The sequence below is a fragment of the Microtus pennsylvanicus genome, chromosome 8, assembly GCF_037038515.1.
Source record: "Microtus pennsylvanicus isolate mMicPen1 chromosome 8, mMicPen1.hap1, whole genome shotgun sequence".
In the NCBI taxonomy this organism is placed as follows: Eukaryota; Metazoa; Chordata; class Mammalia; order Rodentia; family Cricetidae; genus Microtus; species Microtus pennsylvanicus.
In genome coordinates, this window is record NC_134586.1 from 73,408,039 (window position 1) to 73,420,341 (window position 12,303).

The 12,303-nt window shown below is 46.4% G+C and overlaps 2 protein-coding genes across 3 annotated transcripts in view; one reads left to right on the forward strand and one right to left on the reverse strand.

The window, feature by feature from the left end:
• Positions 1-1,418: 1,418 nt before the first annotated feature.
• On the reverse strand, positions 1,419-7,175 carry C8H2orf68 (chromosome 8 C2orf68 homolog). Its single transcript, XM_075983831.1, has 4 exons — positions 6,984-7,175; positions 6,791-6,906; positions 5,797-5,948; positions 1,419-5,468 (listed from the first exon to the last, which is right to left on the reverse strand). The coding sequence occupies exons 1-4, from the start codon at positions 7,088-7,090 to the stop codon at positions 5,346-5,348; spliced, it is 498 nt and encodes a 165-aa protein (XP_075839946.1). The 5' UTR covers positions 7,091-7,175; the 3' UTR covers positions 1,419-5,345.
• A 1,929-nt stretch (positions 7,176-9,104) lies between these two features.
• Usp39 (ubiquitin specific peptidase 39) overlaps positions 9,105-12,303 on the forward strand; it is a 29,352-nt gene continuing 26,153 nt past the window's right edge. The window contains exons 1-2 of one of the 2 annotated variants that reach the window (XM_075983829.1): positions 9,105-9,444; positions 10,529-10,598. In XM_075983829.1, the coding sequence (XP_075839944.1) occupies positions 9,180-9,444; positions 10,529-10,598 (335 nt within the window). In that variant the 5' untranslated portion in view covers positions 9,105-9,179. The remainder of the gene's footprint in view (positions 9,445-10,528; positions 10,599-12,303) is intronic. The other variant, XM_075983828.1, reaches the window with a different exon arrangement.

The following is a 12,303-nucleotide window of genomic DNA, read 5'->3' on the forward strand; positions in this document are numbered from 1 at the left end:
AGACTGGTGAAACCAAGGTTAGCTTCACAAAGTCCCTTGTATTGAAGCAAATAGAGCAGAACAAGCTGTGGATTGGGGCTTGGGGCTTCAAGAGGAGAAACCTTGCGGGGAGCCAAATGGAGGACAGAAATGTATTGTATAGGAAACCACTGAATGGCCATTTCCCCCTTACCACCAGGACTTATTAGGGAAAGCAAGATCGAGAAACATGACTATGCAATCATTACTGGACAAGACGAGCTTGGTTGAATGGACAGGGGTGGTGGAGGTGGGTATAAAATCCAGCCCAGCTTCTGACTGTAGGGACAAAGGTTCAGCTCTCAGTAACACAGAAGTAGTATCTTCCTGTCCCACTGCATTCCGACCTAGCCAGGTACCTTTTTTCTTATATGTTCAAACAGGACTATGACCTATCGCTGAAAGCTGCTCCCCCTCCCCCCACATAGTGTCCTATTATGTAATCCAGACTGGTCTCAGACTAATGATCCTTCTGGCTTTGGCCTCGAGTGCTAGGATTACAGGCATGTAGCACCACACCTGGTTAGCTTTTTTTTCCTTCCCCTCAAGATAGGGACTGTGTAGTTCTGCTGCTGGAACTCCTTGTATCTGGCTGGTGACCTTTTATTTTTAAAATTATATGTGATTTTTTATTCCTTTCTATGTATGGTGTTTTGCCTGCAAGTCTGTGCACCACATCCTTGTAATGGATCCTCTGGGACTAGAGTTACGGTTGTGTGCTGGGAATTGAGCCTTTGTCCTCGGGAAGATTATCAAGTGCTTTTAACTGCTGAGCCATTTCTCTAGCCCCCAAATTATAATCTTTCAACTCAAGAGATTTGCCTATCTCCGACTCTTCGCCCAGGGATTAAAGGTATGCTTCACCAAGCTCAATTTAGCCTTTAACTTTTGACCATCATCCTGCCTCTGTCCTAGTACTGCTACGACAGGACTCCAGGCCTTGACATTTATTTAGCTCTGTGATTCCTAAAGCTCACCGCATCCTACTGAGTTGGGTTTGTCTCTCTATCCCATCTCCACAAGCACTGCTGACTATTCTGACATGGTGTTGAGGTCACCTGCACTCTGGAGCTTTGCCACTGGAGGCACTTTGAGGTTTACTAGGTCAACCCAAACAATCCCTAAAACTCTTAAGATACAGGTCCTGATGAGGACCAGCTTGTTTATGGACATCTGGAGGAAGCTGCCCAAGAGGACAACAGTAGGACCAGATGGCTTTAAAAGTTTCAACTTTGATGCTCTGTGAGTCTAGCTGTTACACTCTGACCAGAGCAGCTCTTAAAATAGTGAGCCCAGCAAGAGATGACATTTTCAGTGCTGATTCGGTAGTGGAATGACTTTAGGGCAGGCATTTAACCTCCTGCCCCAAGTACACAAGTGATTTCACAACTCTTGGCAAAAACAGTGCTGTAAAAATAGTTTATTCGGTTAAAAAAGTACTTTCCACGATTTTGAAACAATTTTCATACTTCATTTTATTTATACAGAAACACCGGAAATGAGAATGTATGGCTTTTTCTGTTTAGCACCACACAGCCGGTACACTCCCATGTGGTTTTGCTTTGTTTTCTGCTGTATAGTTTGGGCTGCTCTCGAATGGACAGTGCTCCTCCTGTCTGAGTTTCTTCAACTGTTCACCACCACTCCCAGCCTCTTGTTTGGTTGGCTCTGGGAAGAGGAGCCCTTTACTAGAAAGTTCTCACTTGTATTCACTCCAGCTCCTATGGAAATCTGGGCTGGATGCCTAGGGCTCCCAGGGATAGGATAGGAATATAACTGAGTTAAGGTTTCAAATAACTGTCAACATTCCACAAGATTCCCAAAAATCTCAGAGGTAGGAAAGTCATCTGTCCTTCACACAAAGGTCTCATTTAAGTTTGAGTTGTCTGGGAAGCACCACCCTGCCATTCAGACCTTGTCAAACACACAGCAGGTTGGCATACTTACCCCAAAGGGGTTCGAGCTATCTGGGTTGATCTAGTTAGTAGTACACCCCAGATGACCAAAGAGATGGGATGTTCTTCCACATTGACTAGACCCACCATGGCTGGACTGGAGCGGACCATATACTACTCACATCATATACATTTTGTATCTTTTCCCTTCCTGCACTATACTCTTCAGAGACTTTCATGCTTGCCAGAGGGCTGCAACTCCAGCTTTATCATTTCTACTTGCATAGCCTAAGGCCCCTTGCAAAACCAGCTCTCTCACGAATGACATAAACTCTGACTCAGGAATTACAAAACTGTGAAATATGGGCTTAATTCTAGTTAAGAACTGAGGGGAATAAACATTCCACAGAGAGTAAGAATGAGACTTTTTGTTTGATACAAGGTCTGTAGTTCAAGCTAGCCTCAAACTCAAGGCTTTTATTTTTTTGGGAGGGGGGTTTAACATGGGGACTTGAGACAGGGTTTCTCTACATAGTCCAGCCTGTCATGGAACTTGCTATGTAGACCAGGCTGGCCTCAAATGCAGAGACCTTTCTGTCTCTGCCTCCTAAGTGCTGGGATTAATGGTATATGCCACCATGCCTGGTTATATGGCAATCCTTTCACCTCAGCCTCAGATGCTGGAATTACAGGCATGTGCTCTCCTACCTGACCCAGCCTCCCTTGCCCCCCGTATTCTCCCCCACTCCCACCAAAAAAAAAAAAAGACAGCCAAGACCTTATCTACTCAAATGAGTGCTGACCCTGAAGCAGTTGCTGTTAAGTTCTGCTTAAGCACACTGCTTCTACTGTGCCACAGCACGGCACAGTTCTGAGAGCTCACTATGGCTGTAAGACATCTAGAAGCATGTCTGCCAAATGAACTGAACAGTACTACCATGGACCCCAGAGGAGATGAGAGTGACGTAGCCAAGCTATGAGGCTGAAGACGCAGCCCCCGGCACTTCAGGGGTGCTGGAGAAACAGCAGCAGCTCCAACAGGCTGGCTCAGAATGACGGCTTTCTGTTAAGTGCAGGTCTGCAGCTTTAGGACAAATACGCTAAGAATCAAGAAGGCTTTCTTGGCTAGAAAATCTTTCATACACCTGATAAGCAAAATGCTTCTGGGAAAAAGGCTGAGAGGAGTTTCTATCAGTCACCCTTCTGAGGTCTTTATGAGGCTCATATAAACACATAAAAGGACTACACTGAATGCTGTGTTCTTCTCTTTCTTCCTTTTCCAAGAAATGGGAATAGAGGCAAATTTTTAGGTGCTGGGTCCTCAGATTCCTCTTCAGGTCTTTTTTCTAAGTTCAATAACTGAACCAGGAAATAGGAAAGAAAGCTCTAAGAACGCAAACCCCCCAAAGCAGCCAGAGTTCCAGTGAATCCTGTGTTTCAAGTCAGAAAATGGACTGATTAACTGGAGACTAAAATGACCTGCTGGATGAAGAGCATGGAGTTTGGCAGAACCCCCTTCACCCTGGAGGTTCTGGATGGAATTTAACCATGCAGGTCCAAAGGCACTGACAGCACATGTGCGCAAGTGCAGGGGAAAGGCGCTTTCCTTTGACAGCACAACTGGGCTTAGGACCAACATGCTTAAGGCACTTAACCCTGGGATCAGCTCTCTGGGTCTAGAGCATTTAGGTCCCCAGTCACACCCACAACCAGGCCCTTCTAACTTACCACCTAACTCACTGCCCCAGAATTCCTCTGCATGGCAAGCTGTGACTTACTGTTTTAATGACATCAAGATGCCCAACCCCATTACATCTGTTTTCATCGGAGTGGGATAAAACCCAGAAGCCCCTGAGTATCCTTAAAAACTACTGAGCTGATCGCTAGAATGAGGGTCTTGAGAGCATCGTGTAGAAACCCCCGGGGCAGAGGGTCTGGTTGTAGGCAGTCTCGGTGCTCACAGGCTCTTTTACAACTCACATTTCAAGCTGCTCAAGTTAGGCTCATTTCCTGGAAATCCTAGGTGCCTCTGAATTCCTGTGCACAGGATGTGTTGTGGACTTCAGACCTTAGCCTAATCTTGTGTTGGAAAACATGTCCCCTGTTGGAAAACATGTCCTCTGTTGGAAAACTGCTATGTCTGGAGATCTTTACCCAGAGGACCTAAGTTACATTTTTTTTTTCTTGAAACAACTTAGGTTGGCCTTTAACTTGCAGCAATCTTCCTACTTTGGCCCCCTGGGGTTACAAGTGTGCATAACCATGCTCAGACATAATCTGGGGAGGTAGGAAAGCATCGGGTGAAGAAGTGTTCATATCACTTCATCTATTATGTTCTTTAGGACTCTCTTTTTCCAACTTCAGGCCACCTCCCCCAAAGGCAATTATAGCTATTGTCAACTTTCCCAACTTCAGTAATTCAAGACTGTTAAGCCATAATTGGAGAGTTATTTTCAAATTTGTTTTGATAATTCCCCTCTAGTCTGAGCAGACGGTATATTCTGTATATAGCTGGGGAGTGAATTTGGTAGACCTAACCATTTGAGACAGGATCTCTCTTCAGAGCCCTGTCTGTCTGTCCTGTAACTCCCTCTGTTCCAGGCTAGTCTTGAACTCACAGGGAGCTGCCTGCTTCTACCTCCTGAGTGCTGGGATTAAAGGTGTGCATCACCACTCCCAGCAGGAAGGTTTTTCAACAGATAACTGAAGCTTAGCTCAGCATCTTCTTCCTAGGTCTCCTACACAGACGTCTACACAGTCAAATGCAGTGGGGCATATGAGCAGTTTGGGAAAGTCATGGAAGGGGAAGGAGATATGTTTCTAAATAGGCCTCAAAAACAAAGTTCTCCTGCTTTATTGGCATCAAAATTACTTGGAGAACTTGGTAGGAAAGCAGGCTCCCAGAATCCCCACTTCCAAATTCCTGAGTGGTAGAGAAACAGTCATGTTGGGAGGGTGGAGGAAATGGATTCTACCCATGGCAAAAGATAGGAGAAAGGAAAACTGACAACTGGTCTAGGGGAAGCTGGGTGGATGAAAGTAGAACATCAAAGAACCACAAAATATCAAATATGGCTCAGGAAAGGGCCTGGCAAATAACCTCATCAAGATAGCAGCACATGGGCAAAGGTTTCATAAGCCCTGGTTCTCCCTGAACTCTCTGCTCCCAAAACACCAAGTTAGCCAAAACTGTCCATAAAATTCCAGAATGTTAGGTCAGACAAACGGGCCAATACACAAGAAACAATGACTGTTGGGAGGTAGGCCAGATGTGGTCCTGCAACCCCCTTGTGGTTAGAGCAGCTTGGAGAGGGAGGACAAGGATCCCTGAAGATCATATAGACTGGTCCTGGTACCCTCAAACTAGAGGTGAGCTCCCTGGGCGAAATTCTGCCAAGTGCAGTGAGTCCTGCCTGAATGCCTTCAAGCTGGTCAGTGTTGGCTCTGGCGCTTTGCAAGCTCTTCCTGGATGCGCAGTCTGAGGGCCTCTCGCATGGCTGGGTCCAGAGGTGAATGTGCTGACACTTCCTCAGTCACCCTTCTGGGGTCATCATCCTACGCAGAGGAAGAGTCAGGAAGCTCAGAGCCGGTCTCTTTCAGGAAAGTGACCTGCCCTGTTCCTAGACAGCATTCTCATAGGATTCTCATTTCTCAGGAGTCCCCTGTAACAGTGATTCACAGCTGAGAGTCACAAGCTCTTGCTGTCCCCCCAACTAAGAATCGCTGTGTGCTGAGAAAGTTGTACCTGCTGCCACTGCCCAGCAGTCCCGTGGGGAAGACATGTTTTCCCACTGGCCGTGACATAAACATCGGCTCAGGGACTAGCAGTAGCTTCCATCATGGCCCGGGACCTTCAAGCTGCAGCTGTTTCCAGAAGGCGTACCTGATACACAATGACTGATGTGACCTCTCCACTGTCTGCCTCATATTCTAAGCAGAAGAGCTGGCGGCCAGGAGGCTCCAGCTCAGAGCTTCCAGTACTGCTGCTTTCCCCCGACTCTTCACAGTCTGGGTTGACTAGGTGGGCAGAGCCATCTGTAAGGGCAAACCAGAATGAGAGGGAAAAGGGGGATGCTGCTAAATCCCCTACCCACAGAAATCATCAGAAAAAGGGCACCAAGAAAGGCTCCAGGCTTCCGACAGACTCTGGGTATGCATGTTTGTGAACACAGTGTGTGCGTTTGGGGAGCTGTCAATCAGGATTTTAACTTTTCTATCTTTCTCTACTCTAGAATAGTTCTGTTAGAAAGTAGGTACTCTTGCACATGTCTCCAGCACATATCACTGGAAGCTGCTGGAAGGATGGGCAGAATTATGCCTGGGTTCAAATCCAAGCTCTGACATGCTGGACAACTTAACATTTCACCTCTTTAGACAGTGAAACAGAAATAATAGTTCTCAGCTTATGGTGTTCTATGGACTCAACAAGTTAATGCACTCAGGATCTAAACCCTCTATAAATAACAGCACACCAACTTGGTGTCATATGTTAGTTAATGTGAGTGTATGGTCACAGGAAAACCGGGAAAAGGCCATTTGCTTGGTTCACTTCATTTTATGTACTGGCCATTTATGTTTTTAACTCTCAGCCAGGCTTTCTCTCTTCCAGGTGGTAGGAATATTAAAATACAGCATGGCAGACCACACCGGTGGACAGTGATTTCTGGTCGGGTCCCATGTACCTTCAGTGTTGCTTAACTGGGGTCACGAGCCCTGGAGCGGAGATCTGAGGGCGCTGAGGCAGCGGCTTCTGTGAGGGCTGTGACAAGGGGGACGTGGGCCCTGACACAGAGAAAAGGGGCTCGCCCAGGGGGTGGGGCTTGCCCAGGGGGTGGGGCTTGCCCAGGGGGCGGGGCCTCGGTCTGGCTGCTGCTTACCTCGGTGACGCGGCAGGTACACCTGCAGGTCTGGCTTGCGGGGCCGCGTGGGAGCGGGTGTGTGGCGCCTCCTCGCCTTCTCTTTGGCCTGCTTCACCTTCTTGTCGTAGTCGTCCCTGCGGGGAGCCGAGCGGGAGTCAGGCTCTGTCACCTGGCCGAACCGGGCCGGGCCGGGCCTGGGGCGGGGCGGTACCGAGCGATCTGGTTCCGGCGGATGTGATGTACGAAGCCGTGGCTCATGTCCAGACGCCCCCCGGGCTTGCAGCACAGTCCCGGACCTGGATCCCGTGCCGCCTCCATCCGGATCCTGGGCGCAGAGCCGCAGCAACCGTCAAAACGGCAGCGGAACTCAAGTCGCCAGCTGCGGAGCCCGACTTCCGGCTGCGGACTGCGACTTCCGGCTCCGTTGCACTTCTTCCGGTTGCGTAGGCGCCAGTGTTTTCGGAGTTTAGGAACCTGGTCTAGTGGAGCACCATTAGGGCGGGAGTTTCGCTTTCTTTGTAATATCACCAATCCGAAAGAAGAATTTTATAGCTGATGTACCAGGAAATTATAAAAAATGCGAGTCGTCCACGAACATTGAAAACTATTGTTAGAGATGTTTTTTTCTATCCTTTTAAAATTAGTTCTTTAGTGTACAGTACAGTGAGCTTCATTATGAGATCAAATTTATGTGTATATGTGTATGTGTATCTGCTTTGTTCGTATAAGGGCAGATTCTGCTCATGAGAAAGTGATATCTTGTCATTCCCATCACCTTTGCTCCTTCTCTCCCTTTAGATCTCTACCTTGCCTCTTATAGTTCTTTATCTCTCTCTCTCTCTCTCTCTCTCTCTCTCTCTCTCTCTCTCTCTCTCTCCCACACACACACACACACACACAATTAAATCTATGCTCTGCCTGTGGGAAAACATGCAGTATTTGCGATTAATCTTTCCAAATCTTACTGAATGCGCTTAACACGATTTCTAGATTCACTATTTCTTTGCAGATGACTATTTCATTCTTTGTGGCAAAGAAAAAAGGAAATGTTATATATGCCACTTGGTTGACTCTGAGCCAACTGTGCCTAAGTTTCTTTCCTTTTGTGTGTTTGAGTGTGAGTAGGCCAGAGGAGACTGCCAGGTTTTCTGGTTTGTATTCTCTATTTTTTTTTTTTTTTGAGATACGGTCTCTCACTGAACCTGTAGTTTATCTGGCAGCCATCAAGCACCAGTGGTTCTCCTGTCTCCCCATAGCTAAGTCCCTCCCCCCCATACTCAGCCCCTATTCCAGCAACATTGGGGTTGCATTGTCCCAGCCCAGATCACTTGCTTAACTGTCTTCATGGGAGGAAGTAAGGCTTTTGAGAAAAGGTCTAATATGTACAGCTGTCTCTTCTTTCTTTCCTTCTGCTATACAGCTCAGGATAGTCTCGAACTAACTCTGTAGCCCAGACTAGCCTTAAACTTTGGGAATCTTTCTGCCTCTGCCTGAATGGATATTTTTTTAAGTCCTTGTTTTAAATGCGAAAAGCAGGAACTCATTATTAGAACAGTGACAAACTCTTGTACAACTGTGTGATGGAATATTGCAATGCAAAGTAAGGAACAACTGTCTATACAGTTGTGAAAGAGGCCAGGTCAGAGAGAGTTAACACTGTACAGCACTTGAGTATGAAATTCTAGGCAATGTGGTCACCCAGTGGTTTGGGTAGGATTCCACAGGGGCACAAGGGCATTTCTGGAGTGAGACAAGTTTCTTCTCTGGATTATGGCAATGGATTCACAAATGTTCACACATCACAATTTAGCACATTACACTGACCAGACAGACATGCAGCACTCTGTCAATTCTACTTCAATGGAACTGTTCCCATAAGTAGGACTAAGGCATGGCTCAGTGGTCAAACTGAATTTGGAGTTTTATTAACTAAACAATAAATGAGCCCTGGCAGAGTATTTGCAATTTCCTTATTTCAAGAGCCCTCTAAATGTGGTACTAATTGAAGTTCCCAGGTACAAGTCTGAATGAAAGGTAATTTGGGAATACTGACTCCTTTTCCTGTTTAGGACATCAGTCCCGGATCAGGGGACATCTCTGGATTGTCATTTCGAGACACAAATTGTCCTGAAGATATCTAGGGTCGAATGCCAGCTTCCTTTCTTCTACAATCACCGTAGCCCGTGAAAGGTTCCTATCTCTTTAAGCTGTTAATAGCAGCTGTGAAGCAGCAGGTTCATAACTGTCTCAAACAGGGCAGGTAGCGCCTGTAAGGGTCCAGCCGCGTGTGTTGTCCCTCTCAGCGACTCGTAGCGAGCTGTGCTTCTGAGGCCAGCTCGGCTCCTGATTGGCTGCGTGTCCCCAGCGTGCGCGGCTCCGGCGCGGAAGCTCCTAGCGGCCGGCGGCGATGTCTAGCCGGTCTAAACGGCAGTCTCATGGTTCCACCCGTGGGAAGCGCGAATCCGAGTCGCGGGGTAGCTCGGGTCGCATCAAGAAGGAGCGAGACCGCGAGCGGGAGCCCGAGGCGGCGAACTCCCGGGCCAGCCCGGTCCGCGTGAAGCGGGAAGCCGAGCCGACTGCGCGGGAGGTTCCGGCGTCCGCGCCCCCGGCGGTGAGGGTGAAGCGGGAGCGCGAGGCCGACGAGGACTCGGAGCCCGAGCGGGAGGTGCGAGGTGCGCGGGGCCGGGCAGGGCGCGCCCTCCACGCTAGCCTGTTTTCTTCTTTTCTCCTTTTTCCTTTTTTGAGACAGGGTCTCAGAAACTTGCTGTTGTAGCCAGGGATGACCTTAGATTCCTTTACTGAGCTCTGAGATGCCCATTTTTCGCCTGCCTTTTACTTTTCCTTTCTGTGCTTCCCTGCCCGAGGTTGAGTCCAGACAGAACTGTTTTCAGATGAAGACAGTTCTAATCTTCACGTTGTCACGAAACAACACAACCCCCCTTTATCGAATAGCGCACGTGGGTCAGGTGCTCTGTAAATAAATTTACAGATGTTCCCCTCTCCAGCTTTTGCAAAGTTCCAATATCTGGAGTAAGCCCGTTCAGTCGAGATCTCTGTGCACCCGATTAAAGTACTGACTTTGTATTAGTTCAGTATGGAGACAGTTCTGCTTCTCCTGGGTTTTGCAGGAGGTTGTTGTAGGACTTATATATTGTCTTGTCAATGATGTTGATACAGTCAACAGCCTTAGGAGAGAGATTGTATTATTCTATAGATTGTATTATTCAAGGGCTAGGTTTAATGGTGTACACCATCATACATGGTGAAAAAAAAGGGTTAGTGCATTTATTTATATGTGTGTACGCATGTACCATGGTGTACATTTAGAGGGCAGAGGACAACTTGTGGCAGTCAGTTCTCTCTTCCTACCTTGTAGGTCCCAGGGATTGAATGCAGGTAGCTAGGCTTGGTGGCAAGTACCTTAGTAAGCCATCTTGCTTGCCTGGATTTCTTTATGTAATACATGGATTAATCTTTTGTTGGTTATGTATGTAATAGATCTACTCTTAGTTTGTACCTTTTTAGAATGTTGTCACTACAAGAAAAGTAAAAGCTTTCCCTAATCTTAGTTGATCAAATTTTTCCATTTCCATGGGAAACAGAACACAGTGCGCCTGTGATTTGAGTATTTTCCTGTTCTCTATTTATGTTTTTGTGGAAGAGCGAATCCTGCCCTTACTAGTCAAGTGCTCTTCCACTGAGTTACATCCCAGCACAAGTTTTCCATCTTAAAGTCTGTGATCTCTTTCTTCTCAGCAAAGAATGGCCGAGTGGATTCTGAGGACCGGAGGAGTCGTCACTGCCCATATCTGGATACCATTAACAGGTCAGTGATAGAAAGAGGATGAGGAAAAGGCTTGGGGATATATCTCAGCAGCAGAGCACTTGGGCTGGCCTGTCAGAGGCCCAGGGTTTAATCCCAGTACCATACAGTCAAAAATCAGTGGGTTTTGATATGCAGAATATAGTAAAAATTTTGTAGAAAATTCTCCAAACTGAGCAGTGAACAGTTCATTCAAATTTTCCTCATTTTAAGCCTTTTTGCCTCAAGAAGCCTTGTGTTTCTTGCCATGTTCTTCCATGTTGTCTCTTCAGAGTGGCAAAGTTTATTTGTTTGTTGTGTAGCTCTGGCTGTCCTAGAACTCAGTCTGTAGACCAGGGTGCTGTGGAACTCAGACATCCACTTGCCTCTGCCTCTGGAGTGCTGGGATTAAAGCCATGTGTCACCATAGCCTGTCGAGTGAACATCCATACACAGAAAAGCTTTTTGCTGATTCTGAATGTCTAATTTGTAACTAAGGGATACACGTGTACCTGAAGTTACAGTAGCATACTGAAATACTTATTGAATCCACAACACTTATTGGGTGCTATTATAGAGTTTCAAGATTCATTAAACCAAATATAATTATTTTCTTTGTTACTGAGGCACTTTGAAGAAATTTTAATATCGACTTAAGCACAGGGTTAAGGGAAAGAGGTACTTACAAGAAGGCAAGAGCATGGGTGTGGGCTTCTCGAAGAAGAGTTGCCAAGACTTCTGTTTCTTCAAGATTTAGCTGTGTGTGTTCTTTCACAAGTTAGTGTGCATCATGTGCATGCAGGTGTCTGTGGAGGCCAGAAGAGGGTGTCAGGCTAACTGAGGAGCCTTCTCTCAGGCCCCAAATGTGGTTTTTGTGTATAGCAGTGATAGTCCTCTTATCTTGTATTTTCTTTGATTTCCAGTTGTCTACAGCCTATCTTCTAAGATAGTGCTGTCCAGTAGAATTCTCCACAATACAGAATTGCATTTAAAATGCTGTTTGTTTTGTTTTGTTTTGTTTGAGACAAGGTTCTGATATGTGGCCCAGGCTGACACAGAATTTTCGATCCCCACACCTTAGCTGCTCAGTGCTGGGGTTGCAGGTGTGCCCCACCAAGCCCATCAGTAATTGCTTTTCGTAAGGGCTGTCCCTTGTAGGATGTACAAGCTACACATGACTCTTGAGGATTTGAAATATGGCTTTAGCAGTTGAAGCACTGATTTTTTAGTTTCTTTGTCATACTTGAAATCAAATCCAGGCCTCTCATGCTGGACATGCTTTACCACTGAGCTATACTTCAGTCCAGGAACTAAAATTAAAACTTAGTTATCAATGACCATTTGTGGCTAACTGGTCCCTCAACAGTACAACTATTAATATTTACTATTAAATCTCTCTCACAGTTGTGGATTCAGTGGACATAAAAGGCTTTTTTGTTCCTTTAATGTTGAACAGTCACACATATTGCTTTGTGTTTTAATGACCAGGTCTACTTGTAGGTGTTCTTAAACTTCTTCAGGTGCTTGCTCCCTCTCCTCTCTCTCTCTCTCTCTCTCTCTCTCTCTCTCTCTCTCTCTCTCTCTCGTGGATTTCTTTCCTTTTTTTTTTTTTTTTTTTGGTGTGTGTGTGCTAGGGTCCTGTGTTTGCTGGGCAAGTGCTCTGCCCTTCAGCAGAATCTCCCAACCACTTTTTACCATTTATTTATTTATTGAGATAGTGTTTCTCTGG

Coding starts and splice junctions, on each gene's coding strand:
- C8H2orf68 (XM_075983831.1), bottom strand. CDS start 7,090: ATGGAGGCGGCACGGGATCCAGGTCCGGGACTGTGCTGCAAGCCCGGG. Junction 6,907..6,983: donor CGCCGGAACCAGATCGCTCG/GTACCGCCCCGC, acceptor GGCTCCCCGCAG/GGACGACTACGACAAGAAGG. Junction 5,949..6,790: donor GTACCTGCCGCGTCACCGAG/GTAAGCAGCAGC, acceptor TTGCCCTTACAG/ATGGCTCTGCCCACCTAGTC.